Below are 26963 nucleotides of genomic sequence, written 5' to 3'. Positions count from 1 at the left end.
TCATGTAACTTGAGTTTGTTCAGATCTTTTGAATTTCTCATGGCTATGGCTTGACATCTCACTCTCTTGGTAAGACTCTCATCACTTTAAGTGCAATCTCTCATACTTATTTAGCAGTTGAACATGTTTTAATTTTATTAAACGTTTTTTATCTAATGTCTTGTAAATGATATATTTTTCAACATTGTTCAGATTTTCTTTCTTTTTGTGATCGACCGTCCATTCCATCCTAGGATTCTCTGCTATTTGAGAAGCACCATCTGTTACAACAATGGCTGTATATGCTTTCATAACCTTCATTGGTCCATCCGTGATTAGATACCACATGTTATCTTCTTGAGCTGATAGATATGCCTACATTTAGATTTTTCAATCATCGAGGTCATTTGATATATCAGATATTCAGATTTTGGAATAAACCTCTATGATACCACTTATTAAGATAAAAAGAATAACAGTTTAGAGGAGGTGAATGAACTGTTATACAAACTATGTCAAATAATGCTAAGCTTAAATTGTGTTAACAGCTCAAGTCAATATTCCAATCAGACTGAGTAGTTTGAGTTATTCTAAGTGCGGAAACTGGTCAGATTACTTAGTTAGTATGATATAAAAAGGCAATAGCTCACTTTTCTTTAGCTCACTTATTAGCATATAAGATAGTCTTAGCAACACAAGTACATAGTGGTAAATAAATAGGCAAGAAGTTGTTTATGGAAGTTCAAAGACTAAGCTTATACGTCTCATTTTCTTCTGTTTACTGAAGATTTTACTAGAAGATTTGATTAGTACAACAACTTATACAAATCTACTTCAGCTCGGTTCCACAACCCTAATGAGTTGAAATTCCTAGCACTCGTTTCTTCAACTTGATATGTTCAAAAACAGTCTTCTGACATTAAATGATTTTCACAATACAACAACGCTCGTGTGTAAAAGATAAGTGAGAATATGTGTGCACAATATTGATTCTTAATCGATTTGATGGGAAACTGAGTGTGTGCAAAAATATCTTAAAGATGAATCTTTTGAGAGATGAAGTGCGATTTGAATGTTTGATGAAGATTGATAAAGCGGAAATAGTTTTTCCGAAAGCTATTTAGTCTAGATGCATTTCTTATTTATAGGTGTTGGTCCTCAACGACAATAAATATATCTGGTACTCACAAACGTACTGGGTAGCAGACATTTATGCGGAAATAGCCACATATCCTTGTTGTTTTGTCAAATATAATATCGGCTAATTCAAATTCGTTGGACAATAGTTGAAAGGAGTAACAAAAAAATATTATGTTGTTTATTCTTGCTGACAACTTTATTATAAACTCATAGACACAATCTATGTCTTCACAAAATGTTGACAGGCTGGTCTTCAAGTTGATCTGTTTTGTTCGATTAGCTTGGTTCAAGTTGTGCTGATGAATTGATCAACTCGATCTGTCAATTCAATTTAGCTGGTAACAACTAACAACGTAGGTTGATTATCATACTTATAGTCTTGTTTAGTTAAGTTTAATAACATGCATTAATATGAGTTTGAGTTAAATCGATTTGGTTTGTGATCACCAAAATAACATAATCCACCATCGAAACCCTCATCAAATGTAACTCTCACTTCTTCTCAGGAGCCTAACACTTTTTGATTGCACTTGGATAAAAATATTTGATTTAGAGGGAGAGATTTAAAAGGTGAACTTGAAATGGTAATCATCTTAAATTTTTAAATTCATAATAGTCACAATTGGATTAACACAAGTTAAGAGTGTTATAGATTTAAAATTCATCTTATATAAGTTCTATCGAGAGATCAAATGAATTTGAACAAAAGTATTTATAGAATGAATGCAAAAGGTTAAAATCTATTAGGTAAATCAAAATTATGTATAGAATAGTTGATATCATAATAAAAATATATATAAATAAGTGTCGTAGGGAAAAATGACAAAACCTATTAAAATATGAAACATAGAAAATTTATGCGTATTAGCTTTTAAAAAATTGTAAATAACTCAAAAGATAAATAAATTAGCTATAATGGGTGAAAATAAAATTGCCTTTTTTCATACACATTACTTTTTAAATTGAATAAATTTATTTAACTTAAATTTAAAAGGGGTAAATTGTGTATTATTACTACGTAATTTTTTTTTTATCACTTCCACATGCTGTTATTTAGATAATTTCCATTATCATTAACAAATATAAACAATTTATATCTTACCGAAATCGGAAATTAATATCTTACAACAGTATTACTATTCAATTATGAAAACTATATTGTTTATAATCAAAGGCTTCAATGTGTAATTGATATTGCAATGCATTAATATTTCCAATAATCAAGTGAATCTCAAAATCCTATTGTCTAAAGACTTGAAGCCATTTTTCTTCACAAAATTTTTTCCTCTGATATATCTATCCCATGACGACGATCGAACACTATTATCAGTGGTGGAGCCAGAAATATGGCTCTGTCCGGACTAGAATTTTGAACTCTAGAATCTTTTAATATTTGAAATTGATCTACCCGGGCTAATATCATATTATTCAAAAATTTACATATAAATTTTTTTAAAAATAATTGGGGCACTCGGGCTAAAGCCCGGGTATACAAGGGCATGTGTCTCCGACCCTGACTATGATCGTCTTCATTCTCACTCTTGATTGTACTCGACTGATCAAATATGCACATTGATTTGATGGTACATTTTTACTAGTCCATCAAGTAGAAGTAAATATAGATAAATATAAGTTTATATTACTCATTTAATTGTTGTTTTGGACAGCAAAGTCCAACTCATTAATTGCAAAACTTTAATGATTTTGTTTTATTGAGAGCTACATCATAAGACCAATTATTTTGCAAAAGGTGACAAAAATTAATTTCACATGTACTGATTAAAAGCCCTAAATTAATAATAATATTGTAAAATACAACTTTGTCTAAAATTTCTTGTCTTTATTTTTTATGTTAGAAACCGGGGCTCACTCCCGTTTGTCTAAATGACCAATTCCTTGCATGCCACGTGTCCCAACTATTGATAAATTAAACACGTATTTTTTTTTTGTGAGAACTTGGGCTCATGTGAATTAATACACAATAGTTGTGTGGGGCAATACTTTGAAACTTTCTTCTCAGTTGATCTAGTTTTGATTTTAGTAATCTACTAGCTAGCGCAATTACGATTTTCGTGCAATAACTTTTCTTATTTTTCAATTGTGTTTTTTTCTGGGAGAATTGTATTTTTCTCGTGTGTATTTTGTCATCTCTGTTTTGTCAAATATCAGTATTAGTCAATTATCTTTATTTTTTTAAAAAAAAATTAAACATTTTTCTAACGTTACACTGATGTGACATCAATGAGACGCTGATATCTGTAATGTTACATCAGCACTTCCGATGAAATGTACCAAAATTAATCGAAAGTTACAAGATTAAAACTGAAATTTTGTAATATAGCTAGAAGACTGAAATCGCAAAACAACATAAAAATATAGAACTAAAAATATCAGTTTTATTTTTCCTGGTGCGAGTACATATATTTGATTGCGTCTCTCATTAGTGACGTATTCGGTGTCATGTCAATACTCAAGGCGAGAAAATGATAAAAATAAAGAAGAAAAAAATTATTGCATAAAGATCAAATTTTGATTAATTAATGATCATACCAACTTACACGACCAATTTTGTTGTTATTATAATTTTTTCTATAGTTTACGTAGTGGTGCTGTCTCATACATCTCAGAGACCAATCTCATCAATTTCCTATTGTCGATCTTGTTCTCAACAGAGACAATATTAACCATTAAAATCGAACATCACTCTTTTATGGCTCACCTAGTCAATCAGATCAAGCGATACAACATTAGCAACTTGATACAATAAAACTTATCAAGAAATCACTTATCCAAGTACGATTCTAATGCATGCATGCTTAATCCAGTATCCCCCAAGAAGTATATAAATATGCTTCTTGGGATACTTGAACTCATGACCTCACTCTGATATCAAACTAATTTTTAAGATCAAATGCTTCTCACTAGGCTCAAAGTTATAGCTGTTAGCCAAGATGCAACTTTATTTTTTTATACTCGTTGCATCGCAAAATACACTACTTACTTGGATGCTAATGTGTTGGTTGTTAGGTCCATGAGTCCGGAAAGATACGTGTCTGTCTGTTGATGTTATCACAGATCCTACTACCGCCAGGACTGTCTCCAGCAGATACAATATTACCCTCTAAAATCTGACGTCACTCTTTTATGGCTCATCAAACCAGCCAGATTAAGCGACACAACGTCAACATCTTGACGCACGAGAACTTCTGAGAATGTCATATATCTCAGTATCACTATCACTCATGCACAATTAACCAATATATATTTCTTGGAGTGGTCCCTAAATAAGTTTTTTCCTCGATAAAGATGGGCAATTCATGAGGATCATAACCATTGGGGTGTGGCTCTTAATTCTTAATATCACATGCATGCCAACCCGACTTATGTTAGGTAGCTCTGATAATAATGTTTTGAAAGGGATGCAATAAATTTTTTCAACTTTATTATATCAATCTCGTAGGTTAAATTTAGGGTTTTTAATGATTATTATTACTTCGATGATTTCCCCAATGTAGGTTGGAAAATAACTCGATATTGTAAAAGTTATATACCAATCTGTGTTTATTTGTTTAAAAATATGAATTTTAATCAAGTTTCGTCATTTTAATTTGCAATTAATACTTCGTTCTAATTAATTAATTTATTGATCAAAATACTTTAGAAATATTTGGAATTTTATCTAGAGAAAATTACATTTTTGGTCATATAATTTGCACTTTTAAAATTTTTGGTCTTATTAACAATTAGTTTTATTTTTAGTCATGAGACTTGTATTTTTTTTTTTTCAATTTTGGTCCTTTTTTGAATCGAGTCCATCGTTTCTTCCGGTCAAAAAATGAAAAAAAATGAAAACATGCAAGTTAAAGAACCAAAAACATGCAAATTACATGACTAAAAATAGAAATTCATTGTTAACATGATTAAAAATAGAAAAAAATGCAAATTACATGATCAAAAATGTAATTTTCTCTTTTAACCACTTCGACATACTTAAAAAACCCCACTACTATTTACATTGGAACACAAAAAAAAAAAAAAAAATTGGGGGTGAAAATATTTTTTGTCAAAAAATGTGCTGTTTGGATGGGAAATTTTTCTCCGTTTCGTTTCTTAGAAAAACTAGAATCCAATTATTATTATTTTAAAAAAAAAACAATCACTTAAGTTAAACATGCTTAATAAATAACACTAGTTTTGTATCCGAACCGACTCTAAGTGCGAAAAAATAGACATTTTCTCGATAATCGGTACTTTACAAACTCCAAAAATATATATCATTGTTTGCAATTTAACAAAAGTCAAGTTATATATATTTACACACACACACACACACACACACACACACATAATAGTGTATATTTTTTGAATTTTTATTCCATACATCGTTTCCTTCATATCCATATCATTAGAAACATTAATTAATTTAATATTCGAAACACATAATTCGGTTTAATAATCCCATGACCAGCCGAAAGGGGAATCCATTCACATGTAATTCCCTCTTCGTGAAGGGAAAATGAACAAAAATATTACATGTAATTTTCAATAGCAAGACTTTCGTGACATTGCCATTATCAATACATTTTCCTCGCCATAATTTCCACTTTGCTCTTCTTCATAACCTCACAAATTAACATGAGAGACGAACCGAGGAGACGATTTAACATAAGTACGTCGAGAGTGAACCGTCGTCCATTTTTTTTCCAAAAATACATATCAAAATTTCATTTCTTCATTAGGGAAAAAAGCTATTGTTCCATAACTATTTGAATCATTCTTATTCATAATAAATGAATATTAATTATTAAAAATGTTGGGTGCAATAATTGTCCATGTTTGGTAGAGCGATCGAACCGTGGTGCTTGAGCTGCTGTGCGGTCTAAAAGATTTGAGTTGCACCATTACTACTAGCTATAGCTTTTGATAAAGTGGCAAGCGCTCGGTCCTACAATTGATATCAGAGCCAAGGTCACGGGTTCGATTCTCATTTATTGCAAGGAGTGCAATTATTGGGAGGGAGATTGTTGAGTGCAATAATTGTCTCTGCTTGTTACGTTAGAGCGATCGAACCATGGTGCTTGAGCTGCTGTGCGGTTTAAAATATTTGAGTTACACCATTACTACTAGCTATAGCTTTTGATAAAGCGGCAAGCCTTCGGTCCTACAAAAAATTTTGATATTTGAAGAAGTAAAAATCACAATTTTTTAAACATGTGAAATTTGAAAAAAATAATTCTGAATTTGATACAAATTTATATTTTCTGGGATTGAATGATTCTGCGAGTTTATATTCTCTAATCTCTCATTGATCACCAGTAGCTCAATGGTAGAGCGGTCGGCTGAATTAACCGAATGGTCCTTAGATAAACGCACTTCATCTCTTTGTTCATATTCATATATATGGTGTATATCTCTATGTTTTGATAAATTACTTTTTCAGCGACATTGAAGTTTAACTGATAATGGGAAATTATTCAACATGCAAATACAAATTTTTGGAAGAAATACTAAGACCATTGGTGCACAATCATTTGACAAACTGTTAAAGGGAAACACACAATCAATAATAGTTTCAAGAAACTATGGTTGGACTGGTTAAAAATGGTCCCTGGCGAGTGGCATTTTCAAGAGACATTTGTCATCTTTTAAAAAAAAATAAAAAAGAATACATGTCACAAAAGACAAAAATAATAATTATTTTTTTTGCCATAAATGATCTTTTTAATATGAATTTGTATTGTGGGGTTTGGACTTCAACAATTTGATAAAATCCCTATCATTTGCCACGAATTTAATACATTGTCTCCATTGCTTTAGTTGTTCTTATTTGAGGTCCGCATCTCTACTAGCTAGCCGTAATAAATATGGCTACAAGTGTAATATCCGAGATGGACGTATGTTTTGGACAAGGCATGGCTAAGCCAGAATATACAGTGCGATTTATATATACAGTCAGATCTGTCCGAGCTAGAATTTTAAATTCTAAAATTTTTTAATATTTTAAATTGATTTACCCGGACTAATATCATGTTAATCCAAAATTATACAAAATTTACATATAATTTTTTTAAAAAAAAAAATCGGGCTAGCCCGAGTATTTATACATGTGGCTCTGCTACTGTATACAGCTTGGCTTGTTTTTCACATAGATTAAGAACATTATTGTTAAAACAAATCTCTTATTTTATTTTATTTTATTCATTATAATCAGTAAAAAAAGGAAGTATAATTTGGACTATATATTTTGGACAATCGAAAAAAAAGAAAATACCCGAGTGAGCATCATATTTAATTTTTATTTTGCAACAAAATTTGAGTCATCTTCATCCCTTGTCAAGAGTAGATGGAGTATGAAAAGTCAACTATTCACACACTTATCCACATTCATTGAAAATTATAGACGAAATAATGAAAGAAAATAAGAAATTTAACTAGGAAACCATGTCTCGACAAGTTACAGTTGTTAGAAAAGAAAGATGAAATAGACACTAATTAAAAAAAAAATAATAAAAGATCAGATAAAAGCTTGGAGATCCGACTTTTTGGAACCCTAGCAGAACATAATTAGCTTCTGAGAGATCTTATCCATATACTTTCCTGCGACTAATTCAGTCAAAGAGATCGACATGTAACTCAAACTTAGAAACACACACGATTTTTGAATTCATAGATGGTTTTTTAAAAAAAAATTTGCGTTCTCCCTAGAAAATTGATGACAACTCCATAACTCCTTCAACTTGAGTACTACAACTTTCTTCCAGCAACCATTTCTCAAGAAACGATAATGGAGGGTTGGTTTTGCTTTTCAGCTTATCCTGGTGCATGAAATGAAGCTTTTCTTGATCGATCAATCCACTGTTTTCAGAGCCCTTTTGGCTAGAATCACAAGAAACTGATTTTTCACAAGCCATTCTGTTCAAATTGTGATTATAGGACAGAATACATTGCAATTCGTCACTGGGATTCATCCCATTAATCCCTTCATCATTCTGGATTTCAGGCTTGTAACACTGAATCGATGCAGGAACAGCAGCAGCAGCAATGGGATTAGTAGTGTCGCATTCCGCTGAAATACCATGGTAAGCAATTTTCTCGTGGTTATTGGTTTGGAAGGGGGATGTTCTCATCCAACCTTCCAAGAGTCTTGATATGTTCGCGGCACTCGAGGCGTACACCGAAGAGTTCGGATCAGTCGTGATGACGCTAGAGTTATACTGATGCTTGCTGTTGTCGAAAAACCTTTCATTGTTGTATTCATTTTTCGGCATGAAATGATGATAAGAAGTGGAGTTATGATGATCAGATCCCATTTGAAATTTCTTGAGTTTCTTTTTCAAGTGTGTGTTCCAATAGTTCTTGATGTCATTATCCGTTCTTTGAGGCAAATATGAAGCTATAGCGGCCCATCTATCCACAACCAAAAAAACAAAAAACAAAAAGAAAAAAGAAAAAAGAAAGAAAATCATAAATAACATTGATCCATCACGTTGTATAATGGAATATCGCAGAGAAAATCACATGATAATTAAACACAGTTTGTACCACGAAGACCATTGAAATCCAGATCTTTTGCTGTAACAACTTCAAAACCAAGGAAAAAAATCATTACACGTGAACTTACTTGTTTCCCAACAAAGCTTGAAGGTGTATTATCATCCCTTCTTCATGTGGGGTGAAGTTCCCTCTCTTGATCCCTGGTCTTAGGTAATTAGTCCACCTAAGCCTGCAACTCTTGCTGCACCTCAACAGACCTCAACAACACATAGAAAAACGTACAAATTCATTTCCACCCACCCGTAAAAGTAACATGATCACCACGATTTTGAATCAGACGAGAGATTTTATCTAAGAACGTATGTGTTGCTTTCGAAATCATACTGTATATATATTGTTGAAACTTGAAAATGACCAAGATTTATAAGTACCGGTACTGGTAGGCACGGATCTCCAATTTCCAGGGCCATGTTCTTGAATATAAGACACCAAGATAATGTCTTCTTCAGGAGTCCATGGACCTTTCTTGATTCCAGCCTTTTCACAACATGGAGGCCTTACCATTTTTTTGGCACTTTAACTTTTGTACGTGGTATGAGAAAAACCTGTTTATGTGAATGAACCTTTTCTAAACTGACAAAAATCTAAGTGATTATATATATATATATACACATATATATATATATGTATGTATGTATATATTTGTGTTATCTTGCTACTTATGTTGTGACATAGAAAAAGGGCTGTGGTATATATACTTCTATTCACATGGTGTTGGTTGCTACTAGGTACATCACTGGGGTGAGTAATTGTAGTCGTCCACTCAGTTACAAATTTATATATATATAAAATTCAATCATTAAATTTCTTTAAGTAGGATCAGTCCAGCACTTCAAATTTCTTTAATATATTAATTTTATGCCATGTTCAAATTCTTTTAAAAATATTTATCTAGTTCCGTTGTAAGCCTTGAGAATTTGAAGAAACGGGATATCCATCGAGATTAATTAATTGGCAAAAACTTGTGTGAGACGGTCTCACGGGTCGTATTTTATGAGACAGATCTCTTATTTGGGTCATCCATGAAAAATTATTACTTATTATTTTAAGAGTATTATTTTTTATTGTGAATATCGGTAGGGTTGACCCGTCTCACAGATAAAGATTCGTGAGACCCTCTCACAAGAGATCTACTCTAATTAATTTACTCGTTCATGAACTCGTAATCGGTTGATCTGAACCTTAATTAAATCCTTTTTAAATTTATTTCTAAATATAACGATATGACTCGTACGTACTTACTTTTAATTCGTTAATATGTGCAAAACTCAAACACATCGATTCATAATTTGAGTTCCTTGGCATGTTAAAGGAAGAACTTTTGTCACAATCTAACCTTAGTATACACACACATACATGCATATATATATATATAGGTATGATAGAACCTGCAATCGTTATTCTTCGATAATTCTCACGCTAATGCAGTAACCTACAAATCACACTAACTAGGTAAATCGCATTGGACAAACCCTATTAGACAGGCTCTTCTGAGTATATATATATTGTTTTTACTTGAATGGAAGAGAATGAAAAAGAAGCAGGTCAATATCCAAAAGTTTGAGATTTTTTTTTTGTGATTTTGATCGTTAATGTTGTCAAATTTCAGTTTGAGTCACCTAACTTTGTTATTTTGGAATTTAGTCTTTTTTTAAAGTGACGCTCATGCAACACGAATTCGGCGTTTATGTGATATTGACATATGTGAAATGTCACATTAGCACTCAAATAAAAAATGACTAAAATATGTCGAAAAATAGAGGATAAAATACTAAATTGAAATTGGACAACGTAGATAACCAAATTCAACTAAAAAGTTTTAATGAGTTAATTATTTTCCTATTCAAGAATCACGTGGTGGCACAACAGCTATTTATTTTTGTGTTGGCCTAAGTTTGTGTGTGCATTTGGGCCTTCATTGTTTCTGTCAGTAATTGAAACAATTATTTTGTCAGCGGATATACTCTACACTAATTTATTTGTACTTTCTTCCATCACCCAGGCCCCCCCGCCACCCATTTCACACCATGCCCTGGATCATGGAACGACCTCAGATAGAGATTGATGTTAATTTATATACAAATATCGATTAAACTAATTTATATATATTAAAAAATAGGTTTCGATAAATTAATGAATACTACCTTTCTTACCATACTAAAAATCTGCTCAAGTCACTCCATATGTTACATAAAAAAAATTTTAAACAAAACTTCCAATCGAACAACTCTTCTAAATTGAAAATAATTTCGTGTTAATTTTTTAGTATCATTTGATCACATTAAAAATAACAATAACACATGCAATACGTGTGCATCTTTACTAGTATATTATTAAGTTTGATGCACTTAGAGTAACTAACTTTTGGTGTCATTGTCTATTTTAATAATTATATATATTAATAAAGTGTTAAAACTTTAATACAAGTCACCAGTAACTCAACGGATAAAGTCTTTATTTCCTAAATATTAAGTTGTATGTTTAATTTCTACTTGAATCTTTTTTTCCTTTCTTTTTCTATTTATTTTTTAAATTCTTACTTGTTGTGTAGTCTTTCATTATTTCTTATAATTATATTTTGATCATCATTTAAGTATAAATCAAATATATTATATAAACATGCAATACGTACGTTGATACATTAATATATATATATATAGGCAAAAACTTGTGTGAAACTATCTTACGGGTCGTGTTTTGTGAGACAGATATCTTATTTGGGTCATACATGAAAAATATTACTTTTTATGCTAAGAGTATTACGTTCTATTGTGAATATCGATAAGGTTGACTCGTCTCACATATAAAAATTCGTAAGTACTTATATATATATATATTATATATATATATATATATATATAACTTTACGTGACTACCAGTATACTATGGCAGTTAATGGCGGTTGTTGAACATCAAAATCCATCCCATTTTGGTTTGATTAGCTAGCTAGGCCCAGTGTATAGTACAAGTTCGGTTCAATCAACTCATAAATTTGGTAAAAATAAATGATTTTATGTCAATATCATAAATTTACATTATGTATATAAATTTTTCATCGAGGGAAAAATATCACCTCGATCGGTTTTACTTTTCTCTCCTACATAGGTCTGTCCCCATGTTCATTATGTGGTGATTAATTAACACAAGTGGGCATGGTTACACTCGTATTAAATATTTGACAATCGACTCTACTCCTACAAGAAAATCATCGTGTTGAGAATTAGTATTTGTCTATATTAGCATAGTCATAGAAACGTGCCGTTTGAGATATAATATGATTTAAAATATCTGAGTTGTGAGTTGTATTATTGTAAGAATATATTGTTCGACAGTTATGGGTAAATATATAAACAACAATAAAAATAGTAAATTTGTGTTTTATCATAATCAAATGTTGTGCCAGATGTTACAACATCTCGGACAACATGCAGCGGAATATTATATTTTGTAACACAAATTCACTTTAAGTAAATAGATAGACGAAATTAATATGCACAAGTATTTATTATACTTGTGCGATGACTTATGGCAAAAATTAATCACTAGAAAAATAAATCGTTTACAAAAAACAATCACTAGTGATTCTCACTAAAATCAATTTCCTCAACACGTTGAGAAAATAAACGGCTTTCTAAAACAACCAATAAATTAAAACTTAAGCAAGAAAGCAAAACTAAATGCCAAAAGTTTGGAGCAACAAAACCTGATCTTCAGCCAACACTTGCACGCGTGTTGTCTGAAATTTCTCCGACAATTATGGCAACACTTGATATCAGCAATCTTCAATGCAACACGTCTTTTAAAGAAATACTTCTCTGAAATTCCAAGGAGTACGAAAGTGAGCGTATGATTGATCCAAGAGTCCCCACGAACATCCCTTCACGTAAATCACCTCCACAAAAACTCTTCACGAAAAATACTTTCACGGAAAACTCTCCTACGAAAATCTTTTCACTAAAAATCTCCACGAAAAATTCCCCACGTAAGAAAACTCCTCATCAAGTGTGGGGACCCGGACGCTAATCATGTTCTTAATCACTTTCTGGGACTAATTAATCAATTATAAAACAGGGTCTAAATTTTTTTTTAAAATGCGGAACGTAGTGAAATAAAACATATATACATCTCAGTATAAAAGTACAAGTCCTGTACTACATACATTTATTCAACTAAGGTTTAACAGCTAATATCAATTGTCCAACCCTATCTCTAATCCAAGTCCGGAGCCTCCACTCTAATCACGATCTTTCCTCATCTCCTCGACCCTGAACCTGTCCCACCTATTGTCATGCACACATACAAAACAAGACAACAGCCGGATAACTCCGGTGAGAATAAATCCCAGTATAAACAATGTAAACATGCAATCATATAAAAACATATACAAAAGCATATAACAAATATCATTCACATGCAGCCAATCAACAAACATGTATGATATCAAAACTGTAAATCAACTAGTCGTATCAGACTTGACTCAAACAACGCGTCGTCTCAGACTCGACTCATTCCTAATCTAGGGATCCCAATGTCTGGATATTGATAATTATATCGAATCTCAGTCGATAGGAATTAATCAACCCTAAACGGCATCGATATAATTCATATATCCAGTGTCTGGGCGAAACAGCCACAGAATTGACGAATCAGTCAAGGATTAAGCGAATCAGCCAATAATTAGACGAATTAGTCAGTAATTAAGCGAATCAGCCAAAGTTTAGACGAATCAGTCGATAACTAGACGAATCAGCCGGTGACTAGGCGAATCAGCCAATGACTAAACGAATCAGTAGTCAATACATGCAGTGGCTATAAATCAATAGACTATAAACATCAATCTCATCAATTACAAATATCAATGTAATAAACTAAGTATGTGATTTAGGGAGACTCGAGTCAAACCTCACTCGAGTTGTGTAATCCCAACTCAACATTAATTTATACCTTTCTTTCTGATACCCTGACTCTGTCGAAGTCTCGAACTCAAAAGCCTGTCAATACTCAATCTGACAATAACAATATCGAGGGTACGGTATCAATACACCACTCAAACAACACTGGATATAATCAGAATTCAATCAAATTCTGTTTCAACAGCACAACGTCATAGTCTCAATATACCCAGCAATATCATCTCAGTCAGATATCAATTCTAACATCTCATAATCGGTAATAATTCAATTTTGATATCAAATCGACTCCAAAACTACTCCGAAAATCATAACAATTCCATATGGTATTTATTCTTCAGTCCGATTTCGATTATACGATGTCTAACATGACCAGAACATCATATAAGAATCGTATCAGATTCTGACAATACCATAATTTCAAATCATATCAAAACGTAGTAAAACTTACGTCCAGTTGTAGCCTACGTCGATAGGAACTCAATACCGAAGTCGGATTCAAAATCAGATAGACGGATTTCTCACAAAAGGCGTAAGGATTTTTCACTCTTTCTCTGAAGCTTTCTATACGATTCTTTCCTTCGGTTTCTTGTTTTTGAAGAATTGCAAGGTATATATATATATATATACACACATCTCGTACATGCAATAAGCCAAGTGGCTCGGTGTGCCTACTGCACGTCTCGCGCATATGCGCGACTAATATCGGCGCATATGCGCGAGACCTACGGGTCTCGTGGATAAACTTCTCGGCAGCTCGCGTATATGCGCGACTCATTTCCGCGCATATGCGCGAGGTCCTCTGGACTTCGCTTTTACAGGCTCGCGCATATACGCGACTCACCTCGCGCATATGCGCGAGGTCCTCTGCCCACGTCGCGCATATGCGCGCATCTGCTCCGCGCATATGCGCGAGGGCTACTGTTCCTCGCACATTTTCATGCATTATCTCATCTTTCCCGGTCCGATCCTTTCCGTCTATAATCATATCAATTATCCCCCAAATCATTTCAGATTAATAGGATAAAATTCTCGGGCCTTACATCAAGACAGCAACAACTTTGTTAGTCTTTCTCTGAAATTTGTGTTGCGTCAAAAGCCTCCACTTCATGACTTAAAGCCTCTTATTTATAAACGTAGGGTTTATCAATAAAGAATCTTGCACAATAAGGAAATAAGGATTCTATTAGGAATAAGATATCATATCATAAATATCATATTAAAAGAGAGCTTATCATTTTTATCACTTATCTAGAAAGACAAAATCTTATTAAATATTATACACAATCAAATCAACAAGGAAAGATAATATTAGGAAAATTATTTAAGATAAGAAATTATATCAATCAAATAAAGAAAATATATTTCCCTTCAGTTGTTATCATAAGCTATGAATTAAGGTAAAAAAAGGCAGACGATCGATTATAAAAATTGTATCAAACTGAAGGTCACTTGATCGATTCACATGGTTACAATCATTGAGAAGGTGAACAATTTGAATCAATAATTGTCCAAGCTATGAGAATCATCGAAACATGATGTTTGAGCTGATGGACGTTTTAAAAGATTTGAGTTGCATTGTTGTTATCAACTATATATTTTGGTGATGAAGTTAGTGCTCGATTCTGTGTCCAGTATTTTAATATTTTTTTTCTTTTGTTTGTCTCTCACAACTTAAGTTTAATATTAGTAATACATAGAAAATGACAGATATAATTTTTTAAAAAAAAATCATCAAGAATTACTCATGCCTTGGACAAAAAAAATGTTGGACTTAGTCGCCACGTGTGCTGCTAATTTAATCAATCTCATGTTAAGAGTTTGATATCTATCTGCTATCTTATTTGATATGGTTTGGTCTCTCAATAAAAGAGATTTGTGGGAAATCATATGTGACATACCAAAACTTCAAACGCTGAAAATATCATATCTCCATCTCATATTCATAAACAAAGATTCGTGTGTCGTGAAACTATCGTCAGTGTTCTCATAATACTTATATACTACGAGTATATTTTGTTCGTGGTCGATATACTATAAGAATATCAGTCAAAAGTTATAGATCCATGTAGATATGCATCATACGCTTCCATCAGACAAATATTTATGAATGAATTTGAAATTTGGATAAGTGTTTAGGAAAAAATTGTAAATAATAAGAAATTAATAGTAGATTAAATTAAAAAAAAAAGGTCCACTTATGACTTATACATGCACCATTGATTCTGGTGTTGGATGATATACGAATTAGACATGTCATCAAACCATGACAAGCGAGGGGTATTTTATTTTTTGCAAAAACTTGTGTTAGACGGTTTCACGGTCGTATTTTGTGAGACATATCTCTTATTTGGATCATCCATGAAAAAATATTACTTTTTATGCTAAAAGTATTACTTTTTATTGTGAATATCGGTAAAATTGACCCGTATCACAGATAAAAATTCGTGAGACCGTCTCACAAGAGACTTACTCTTTATTTTTTAACTTTGATCAACTAATTTTTTTTAAGAAAATGACATTCTCAAATGTATTCCAGTGAAGTGAAAAATTGCAAAACTGATTCTTTCACAAGTTTTTATTTTCCGAGAGATTCGAAAGCCATTCGTATTGAGTACCTTCTATTATTTTATGTTACATGAAATATATAGATATACGGTAAAATTATTTTGGAGACAGAGACATTGATCAAATAAACGTTGTAAAAATTTATATTTTTGTTCGTTGGATGACATAATCAAAGATTGGTAAATTAAAATAACTAAAATTATATAATTATTTTAATATTAATTATCGTAAAACAAAATAAAAACAAACAATGTTCCTTCTCGACGAAGATCAGATATAGAGGTCGAAAGATATGGAACATTAAAATCTACTGGCATTTCAGGGGTGGTTTGGTAATTTCATCTTTTTATGTGCTTTGTCGAGAAATCGAATTACAGCTAACTGGATCCGAGAGAGGGGCCAATTTGTGGACCGGAAGGGTTTGGATTCTACGATTGGGTCCAGTGGCGAAATCTGAGAGATTTGGATCCAAAATCTGGTTCAAAATACAACCTCCGAACTATTCAATCCGACATTCCTACAACCAACGACCACACACACATAATCTCTCCTCTAGTCTTCCTCTTCATTTTTTTTTAAATTAAAAAATATAATAATATAAAAAAAATACTTGATTTATATTCAAAATTATGGAATTTCATCCAAACTTGAATATGTTATTTGATCCTAACCGAATTCGAGTTAAAATTATTTTATTAGATAATTTACTAGTCATTCATAAACGATGCAACGAATAAATACTCTTACATGACAAAGCACAAGGGGTGGCCATTAGTGGCTAATGCCCTCTCCATGGAAAAATTTGTTTAATGGGTTATGGGGGCTCAATTTTTTTTTTAAAAAAAATTGTTTACAAATTTTTAAAATAAAAATAAAATAAAGTGAAATAAAAACACAAAATATTTTAAAGTTTTTATATTGTTTCAAATCTCAAATTCTAAATTAGTATAAAAAACTCCAAATCCTGAATTTTAAGTCCTATTTTTTTTTTTTTTTGTATGTCTCTTGTAATAGACTATCTAGTTCAATATATTGGAACTATTTTTATTTTTAATTCTCGAAGACATTGTACTGTTATTGATAATCGATACATTGCTAGTAATGATCTTATCCAAGAAAATTCTACATTAGAATTGTGTTTTATTTTCAATCTTTAGTATCTTTAAGCATCCATTTGCATTGGAAACATTTATATTTAACTTGGTTTTTCGATCTTGATATATTCATTTGATCTTTATGCTCTTCTCTCTAATCTATCACATGCGTTTAGTATTTCACCTTGTGATTCTCCATGTTGGTTTATCTTTCTTCGTAGTTTTTTTTATTTTGTACAATATATTGCACTTCTTCAACAGTAAAAGATTTTTCTCTTCCTTACAACATCGAATCCTTGAAGTTTTCATAATTCTTTGGTAAAACATTCAGTAGAATCGATGCCCTATCTTCATCTTCCAACTTGACTTCAAGATTCTTAAGATGACGATGAACTTATCTATTTGATCCGCAAGGTTCTTTTCTTCTCAGATCTTGGAAGAGTATAGTCATTGTTTCATATAGAGCTGATTGTCCAGGGACTTGGTCATATACAACTTTGCAAGTTTAAGCCACATAGCGACTGCAGACTTTTCCTTGGACATTTCGCTAAAAAAGCCGAAACATAGGATAGTTGCCCTCTATGCCTTCTCCATTATAACTGACTTGATCTTCTCTTTCACCTTCTCAGAGGTCGAATATTCATCTCTTTCATTGATCCCATGGTGTATCGATTCCCACGATGGCACCCATTAAATAATTTTGATATATTTATTGTGAATAAATTTTTTTTTTTTTTTAAAAAACAAAACTATATTCATCTTTTAAATTTTTTGACGATGACTTATTTTGAAAAAGAAAATATTTGTACCCCTCGTAAAGTGTCGGGAGAAGATCCTCTGCTGTGCATGGTCCAACAGCATCTTGTACTGTGCAATCAAACGACGTAGCATCTGTTTTTTTCACTTTTCAATTGGTACTGTGTTATGTTTTGTCAATTATTGGTTTTCCAATCTTGAGATATGGAATGTGGGGACAACAAGCGGTCGCATATATGCAAACAAAAATAACAGAAAGAGAAGGCAAATGGTTAACGGGCTGTTTGGCTATCCCTTTTCCTCACTTAAGAAATTAAACTAAACGAAATTTTTTTAAATTATAATTAAATTTATGTTATAGGAAATAATGTATATAATTTATTTCTATTAAGTTAAATTAATGATTTTAAAATTAGATATTATTATATTAGTGATAATATTTTTACTTGTTAACAAATTTTCCATATAACGAAAAAAATTATACTCCGACCTTAAAAATATGTTTACTTGTTAAAAAAAATTCATACTTGTTAACTTAAATTTTGACACACCCAAAAAATTCTAAATATCAAATTCAAGTAATAAATATGTGATATTAGGAGTCGTTCTACTAATATTTTCAATAAGGAGATCATGAACCTCGTGAAATTATTTTAATAAGTATAAGGAAAACATTTTTATTCAGTGGCATATAAAATTCTTAACCATAAATCACGACGTCATTTATTCGAGAAATGTAAAACCTACAAAAAAATATGAGGATCATCTGCTATTTTCTTAAATGAGATCCCACTTAAGCAAAACAATATTTAAGATAGTTACACAATAATTGCAATAACTACAAAAAAATTGAAGCAAAGCAACTAAATTGACAAATGAAAAAGTATTCTGAATCTCTGATAAAACAACTTTGCATAGTTTATAGACAAAAAAATTACTCATACATTTTGAGCATTAATTAAATTCAAATAATTGTATTATACCTTCAAAAAGAAAGACAACAATTCAAGAATACGTGTTAGATATATCTTCGTTGAAATCCATGGCTTCAAGAGAATATTGGGGATGGTCAAGTGGTGCATACATTAAACAAGAATACATATCATAATAAACATTTTCACCTTACAAGAATGAAATTTTTTTTGCTTAAAATTTTGACACACCAAAAAAATTATATATATCATTCAAGTTCATACCGTCAATAATTCGGTGAAATTGAATTGACTCCCAGCTGCTTGAACATATGCATGAGGTACCGACGGTACTGAATAAGATATAGGCAATTCATCATGGTTTTCATTGTCCTACAATGATTGTAAAAAAAATAATTTAGGCAATTTTGGTTTCCATAAACTGTCAATAGTAATAAATATATTTACCTTGAATTTCGGATTTGTTTTTCTTCGATTTGATTGAAGTTCTACCCAACTCTTCAATCGTTTCGATTTTTTCACACCAATTCTTTTTTTGAATCCTTTTGCTTGTACCATGGAAGGTTCTATTGATGATGTCCTGGCACAACCATTGTTGTCTTGGCTCACTTCTGTCAGACGCATTTCCATGACCTGCTTGGTTAGATCACACACCGAATTATGCACCAAAGAAAAAGTTGATGGGTGGACGGATGCCTCGGTCGCCAGCCTTACGAGCATCATACAAAAGTTTTCTATATCGTTCCGTACTTTCTAGTTTATGATCTTCTTTGACTTCGTTGCCCATATAATCGTGTACCACTCCACTCCTAGCTTTCTCGTCCACCTATTCAAGATATAATGCTCTGGAAGTATTTTGACATCCATGACATCATATACTTTCACAGCATGACAACACAATAAACCAGTCATCTCAAATTTTCGGCAAGTACATGAAATCATCTTGGTGCTAGGATTAAATGACACTCTCCATTCTCCATCCTTATCGATTTGCCCAACAACATATTCAAATAATGGTTGGGTTTCATTTTTATATTTTATGTAAGTAGCTACAAACAAAACAAACTCCATTTGAAATAAATTAAAGACCGTGGGGGTATAAATCTCAGAAAGTTGACGCAACATAGGAGAACTCTCTAGCTTTAATCTCGGTAATTTTTGGCGTGCCTCAAATTCAGACCTTAGCTCATTGTATCGTTTGTTCTGTAAGACCTGTTCGAAATGCTTAAAAAATTGCATTATGTCTAAGTCGGGGTTCATACAAATCTTGATATCAGAATTGATGCTCTCACTAAGTTGTGTGCTCCTCATACCAAGCGTAAAAGCCTTCTTCGTGTAACAAGCTGCCCATTTCTCTTTTATACTGTAAGTGGATTGTAGCCATGTGTTTTCATGAATACTATATTGTGCTAGTAGGACAATCCATGCCTCCTCAAACTGGGTCTCATCATCAATACCATACATGCACCTCTTAAAATCAGTTAAGAAATGAGAACCATCCTTTGTCAAGTTTCCCAAGTGCTTGATGCCATTTTGCATTAAGTGCCATGTGCACAATCCATGGAATATCTCAGGCATCACCTCCTTCAAAGCCTTTGCCATAGCTTGATCTTGGTCTGTGAAGATAGTGAGAGGTCTTTTTTGCTTGTGTGCTTCTAAAAATGTTTCAAACAACCATTTAAATGATGCTGTAGTCTCATCATACAAAAGTGCTGCACCAAAAATCACCGCTCCTCTATGATGATTGAAACCTGAGAAGATAGAAAGTGGTCGGTGTGCACGGTTCGTACAATATGTGGTATCGAGTGACACAACATCACCAAAGTACTCATAGTCAATTAGCATTCTTTTGCATCGGCCCAAAAAACATTAGTTATTTGTTCCTCCACATCCATCTGATTAGCATGGTAAAATAATGGATTTTTAGATAATTGTTGTTGAAAATATCGCATCAGACAACCAACTTCCCCATATACCATATTAATTCTTTGTCTTTTGGATCGAATATAGTTTTTAGCATCCAACATGGTATAACCGAAACCATCTCTTCCTCCTGCATGTCCACTCATCAATTGAAAAGTCGATTTCTGTTTAAGTCCAACATCGACTGCCAAATCAATCTCATAGGCTTGAACTTCTGTAACATTACGTTGGGAAGCCAACATGTGAACTGTCTCTTGAAGATGAAGCGGGTGATTATGCTCTTCGATAAATTCAGTAACTTTATACTTACCATCGTCAAATGTCACTCCCAATCTTATTTTACAATTTGTTCGAGTCTCAACCCGAGGATTGAGTGTCAAAAAATCTCTTTTGTCTTGTTTACGAACGCCCTCCTTGCAACAAACATATTTATACGAAGTTACAAAGCCAGTGTTCTTATTCTTATTAAAATAATGTTTCCTAACTCCAAATCCAGTTTTTCCACCATATTCAACCCAATACTTCCAAGTCTCATCTAAGCTGTCAAATTTCATACCAATCTTAGGTTTGAATTCAATATCTGAATCACAATCCATCAAGAAACCTGCTGATCAATTAGATTTTTGTCTTTATACATGAACAATATTACAAAACAAATCTTGGCTAAACTGAGCGCTTCTACAGATATGAAAAATCTAATTAACATATGCGTGAAAAATGGTGTGAAATAAATTTTAACATCTTATACAGTTTTAATGTTTAAATAACAAATGAAACAATGTGAAATGGAGAGAATTTGATTCTGCGAATGATGGAGGATCCCAAGGAGAGGGACAGGAAATTTAGGGAGTGTTTGTATGATAGGAAAGACAAGTGCCAGAAAACTAAGGAAATGTGGAGCTTACCTGTAGAACCCGAAAATCAAATTACGTATAAGCCATGCATAATTGCTATTATGTAAATCAAAAATAAATTTTTATGAATATATAAAGTGTTTTATTTATTTTAAAAGTAAATGTTTAGTTTTGTCTTTTCGGGATAAATACGTGAGGCCGGACCGGAGTTTAGAGATTAGAGTTAAGATTAATACTAAGAAAATTATTCTTAAATTTAATCTAAGTCAAGGATTAATTTAATTTAAAGAAATAGAATGTTTTAGGATTTATTAAATTAATTGGAGCTAAATTATTAAATAAATTCTTTTAGATTCAATATTTAATTAAAGCTTATATTAAAATGTGTAAACAAATGAGGATGAATTAATCTAGGTATAATATATTCAAGAAATTAAATATAGCATTTAAATACTTAAATTTTTAGACCATGCATGCAATGCAAGATTCTATCCTAAAGCAATTGGTTAATTCATTAAAATATATAATGAGTGTATTAAACCTTAAGAAGTTAAAATATAAGCCTTAAACAATATTATACCATGCCTAAAATTAGTAATAATTTCGGTCAAGCCATTTTGTAGGTGTGATAACTCCTCATTCAAGTCACCTCAATGACCTTTAAAATGAATACAATTCATCACCTTTAATTCAATAGTTATTAGTAAATTCAAATACTATAATACACCTCAATCTTACTCAAACCACTATCCTAGCAAATCAATGTGCATATACTGTAAGAATAAGGAAAATAAGCAACGGCAGCTAGAGGAGAAATCATTTCAAAACCATTCCACCTCTTGACTTGTAACCTCCATCTTAATGCACTTCAATACCCATTTATCACCCCTTGAACCTTCATCTTCATTATCTACATTTTCTACACATCCTTACCTTCGAAATCAGCAGAGAACCAGCAGCTTAGAACCGAGACTCAGCAGCAGAAATAAGAGAGAAAACCAGCTCCGATTCCGCCGCTCGTATTCGTCGTATTGATTTGTTTTTGTCAAAACAAATTCCAGGCATGTATATATGGTTTCTTGCCTCTTCAATCAAGTCATATAGATAATTTTAAACCATTATATGTTCATGATTTAAGCAACAACACGAAAATGACAGCAACTTTCCAAGCAAAAATCTGTACAGAATTTCTCGGCTCTTTTGTTTTCAACTTCACGGTTTGGTGTGTTTTGTTGCTTACAGGGGGTTGCTCGGTTCCAGGCACTCATGGCTGCGTCTAGGCATAATTTAGAGTGTGTTAGGGTGTTATTGGTCCATTGGTTTACATCCATAACCTCACAAATACAGTAATGACAGCAACTTTTTCCAAAGATACAAATTTGAGCCACGGTTTTTGTTCTTGGTTGGTTAAGGAGTGTGTTCAAATCTTGGCTGTCCTAGGGGCTGTATCCATGGTTAGAACCCTTCCTTATCATGTCTAGGACGTGACCAAATCAACCTTTCAAGGTTTGGTTCACGGCTTCATCAGATTTTTACATTTACATGGCAAATGTCCCTCGGTTTTGAAATTTCTGAAATCTGTAGGAGTGAGCTTCGGTTTTGGGAGTGTTGAGTGGTTTGTGGTTGGCTTCTAGCCCATATCCATGGTTCATACAACACTCCATCATGTTTAGATCGAGCCATGGTCAATGAAATGACCACTGGAACGACACTAGACAATAAAACCATTCAATACATCCCATTGCACAGAATTTGGGGTTCTCGGCTAGTATGTTTCAATGACCTATGTGTTAGCTTGGTTTGTGGTTGGCTTTTAGCCCTTAGCCATGGTCCAAGCCATGTCTTAGGATGTTGGTAAGAGTCTCTGGTTGGTGGTTCAAACCAATGGTCATGAAATTTCGGGTTTTTTCCCCTCACACGCGCAATGGCCGCTGCTGTATTTTTTATTTTTTTAACAGCAGACTTGAGTTCGGTTTCTGAGGTTGGTCTGAGTTCTTGGTTGGCTTTTAGCCCATGGCCTTGGACTGGACAATACCTTAATAAGTTAGGAAAGTCATGTTTTTGGCCGTTCATGATTTGGCCGAGTTTAGAGGTCGTACGAGAATTTACGGTGCAATGTGCCAAAATGACTCTCGAAAGAGTGTTTTATATTTTTGAATTCCATTCACCAATTTTCCTGTACAGCTATCATCATGCATATTTTTCAGTATGTTTGGGGTATTTTTAATCATGGTTAAACGTTGGTTTAATGTTGGTTCGGGTTGGTACGATGCAATGATTAAAAATCAAGTTGTTGATCCGAATCGTCTCGTTTTTTGATTCTATTGTTAAGTTTTGGTCAAGATAAGAATATTTGCATATGTCACATATTAGAATTAGGTTGCAGCAAGCATGGGAGCGATCCAAATCATCCGGTAAAAATAAGGTTATGATTATATTACGTGCATAAAAATATAAAATGTTTATTTTTGAGATATATGCGATATGTCTTGTGGCCATCTTATGTTTATGGGTTTGGAAGTCGGTAGGCGCAACCGAGGACCTCTCCACCCGGTGACTTACGACCTGTTTACGATTATGTATGGGTACGGATATCCAGTCCAAGGGCTGTGGTGATCTATACCGCCCAGTATACTGTGGTTTAGTCTGATCAGGCACTCACGTTATGTTATGGGTCACTTGCTTATAAACATTATCTCTACCAGAAAATTATGATATGATATGACAGAGCTCGATTGAGCAAAGTTTTTACGTATGATTTTCAGATATGCACGTAGTTATAATTATTCATGATACGATTTTCACCATGCGCTTTAAGATACCATATTTTTACGTTGCATGCGATTTTATGATATATTTACTTGTTATTCACGATATATACATGTTGAGTCTTTAGACTCACTAGACTTGATTGTTGTAGGTATTGATGAGGTCGAGGCTGCGGGCGGAGACCAGTGAGCTATTTTGGGGCAGCAGTAGTAAACCTGAGGACCTCATGTTTTAGTTTATGTACCTTTTTTATCGTTCAAACTAAATTTTATTATGATGGATTATTTTTAGTTGTTGTTGGAAATACGATGTTGACTTCCGCTGTAATTTTAAAGTTAAAATTATTTTCATGTTTATTTCATAAATGAAGCAAGATAATTATTTATTTAGAAAATTTTTAATAATTCCGCTAAAATATGAATACGAAATACGGGCCTTTACATTACCTCTGCGCACCTATGGCTTCTGGACCTTCGAGCGGCACAATGCTCAGATTTTCTGGGATTCTCAAATTAGCCAAGTTCCAGGGCGCATGGAAACAAAGTGAAATGAAATGAAAAAAGAGGGAAATTTGGGCTCATGGGAAACAAAGTGAAATGGAGAAAAAAAGATGGAAATTTGGGCTCATGTTTTTCCAAGCCCAATTGAAAAGTGAAAAAAACAGATGCTACGTCGTTTGATTGCACAGTACAGGGTGCTGTTGGACCATGCACAACACATGATCTTCTCCCGTAAAGTGTCTAGCTCCATCCTTGCACATGCCATTAGTAGGATCCAGATAATCAGCTAATATGGGTCTTCAGTCAATCTAGGTAGCCAAATGATCATTCAACACTTCTCACAGGTAAGCTTTGTGGGTTGTCACCTGCCTTATGAGCAATATTAGAAATGCAAACTTTCCGACGCTCAAGATAAGAATCACCTAAAAAATATACATAAAAATACAATAATGGTATAAAAGTAAAAATGATAGAGTATATTAAGGCAAAAATTTGTGTAAGACGGTCTCACGATATTAGTTTGGTACACATGATAGGATAAACATGTGATATAATATAATGATAAGTTAAGGATAAATAAGATGTAGGATATTATATTTAATATTTGGTATGATTTTAATAAGAGTGATTAAATTTATATATTAGATTGTAATGAAAAAATTAACATTATCATAATAAATTTTATAATTTCAAAGTTGTTGCTTGAGTTCATATTTTTTATCTGTTCATGCGACGATAGTGCTTGCATGATTTATTTATTTTTACCTAATTTTATATATTATATAATATGATAATTGAGCCCTTGATTTTGTGAGTCAAGTCAAATATCAAATTTTAAGGTTAATCGAGTGATACTAATAATTTTATTGATATTTATAAAAAATTATTTATATAATTATATCGAATTCATTTATATAATTATCATATTATATAATATATAAAAATAAATAAAAACATTTATTTGATTTTAATTTCTACCTACTAGCATAGATTTATAAAAATCATTTATAAATTGAGGACAATTAAATCATTTGTAGTGTATTTTATCATTAAATTAAAATTATCACACCTAATAGAAGGGAGATTTTATCCTTCTAAAAAATTATTTATCAAGGGCCCATGATATTATCATGAGCTTTTTAAAAATGTACCAAACATGGAATAAGGAGTATTATTTATCAATCCCTCCCTTATCCCATGTAACAAACTATGCCTAAGTATATAACATATCAAAATTAAGGCAAATGATTAATTGGTTACAATTAATTTTTATTATGCTTAATTTTGATTATACTATCATTAAGATCATTTTTTATTTTTAAGGAAAACTATATTTGTTATAGTAATATTGTTCAACAGATGTTATATTTTTGTAACATTAAAAACTGCACATATAATTTTCTTTGAAAAGTCGCAATTTTCACAAATCTTTTTAACTGAACTGAACATGACAATTCAGTTTCGATTTTATGAAAAAGCTAACCAAATCAAAATTTGGATTCTTGTGATTCGAATTTGATGTCACCAAAGAGGAACTAGGATTATTCAATTTGTGAGAAATAGAGTTATAAGCTCGTGTATCAGATGATTTAAGAGGAGATGAACCTGATCACCATTATTTTTTAACATGGAGATGACAAGATGGGCTGATATCGTTAATTTTACGAAAGATTAATTTGATGGCCCGAAGAGAATATGGACGATTTGAGGAAAAACATCAAATAAGAGAGACGAAAACGAGTACTAACTCATATTAATATAATATAATTATGTATTAAGTAAATATAGTTCGAGATTTAAATTTTGAACAGTAGTCTGAATAACTCAGATACATGTTCAAAATATTTCAAATGACTGAGATTATAAAATATTATGTTATTTATGTATTTTGACAATCATTAAGAATTTATGTATCAAGATTTAATTATTTATTGATAATAAATAAGGATTGAATTTTGTTTCTATATATATTAATAGGAGAGGT

General features: G+C 32.2%; 2 protein-coding genes across 2 annotated transcripts; both read right to left on the bottom strand.

Annotated features, from left to right (window-relative positions):
- Positions 1-7511: 7511 nt before the first annotated feature.
- Positions 7512-9328, bottom strand: LOC142529990 (transcription factor MYB60-like). Its single transcript, XM_075635738.1, has 3 exons — positions 9045-9328; positions 8741-8870; positions 7512-8526 (listed from the first exon to the last, which is right to left on the bottom strand). Exons 1-3 carry the CDS (start codon positions 9175-9177, stop codon positions 7821-7823), a joined length of 969 nt encoding a protein of 322 aa, XP_075491853.1. The 5' UTR covers positions 9178-9328; the 3' UTR covers positions 7512-7820.
- A 9859-nt stretch (positions 9329-19187) lies between these two features.
- LOC142529593 (protein FAR1-RELATED SEQUENCE 5-like) lies at positions 19188-20804 on the bottom strand. Its single transcript, XM_075635161.1, has 2 exons — positions 19381-20804; positions 19188-19265 (listed from the first exon to the last, which is right to left on the bottom strand). The coding sequence occupies exon 1, from the start codon at positions 20776-20778 to the stop codon at positions 19687-19689; it is 1092 nt and encodes a 363-aa protein (XP_075491276.1). The 5' UTR covers positions 20779-20804; the 3' UTR covers positions 19188-19265; positions 19381-19686.
- Positions 20805-26963: the final 6159 nt, after the last annotated feature.

The sequence above is a fragment of the Primulina tabacum genome, chromosome 16, assembly GCF_025594145.1.
Source record: "Primulina tabacum isolate GXHZ01 chromosome 16, ASM2559414v2, whole genome shotgun sequence".
NCBI lineage: Eukaryota > Viridiplantae > Streptophyta > Magnoliopsida > Lamiales > Gesneriaceae > Primulina > Primulina tabacum.
The sequence above is the reverse complement of the archived record's forward strand: the minus strand, read 5'-3'. Positions and strand labels throughout refer to the sequence as shown.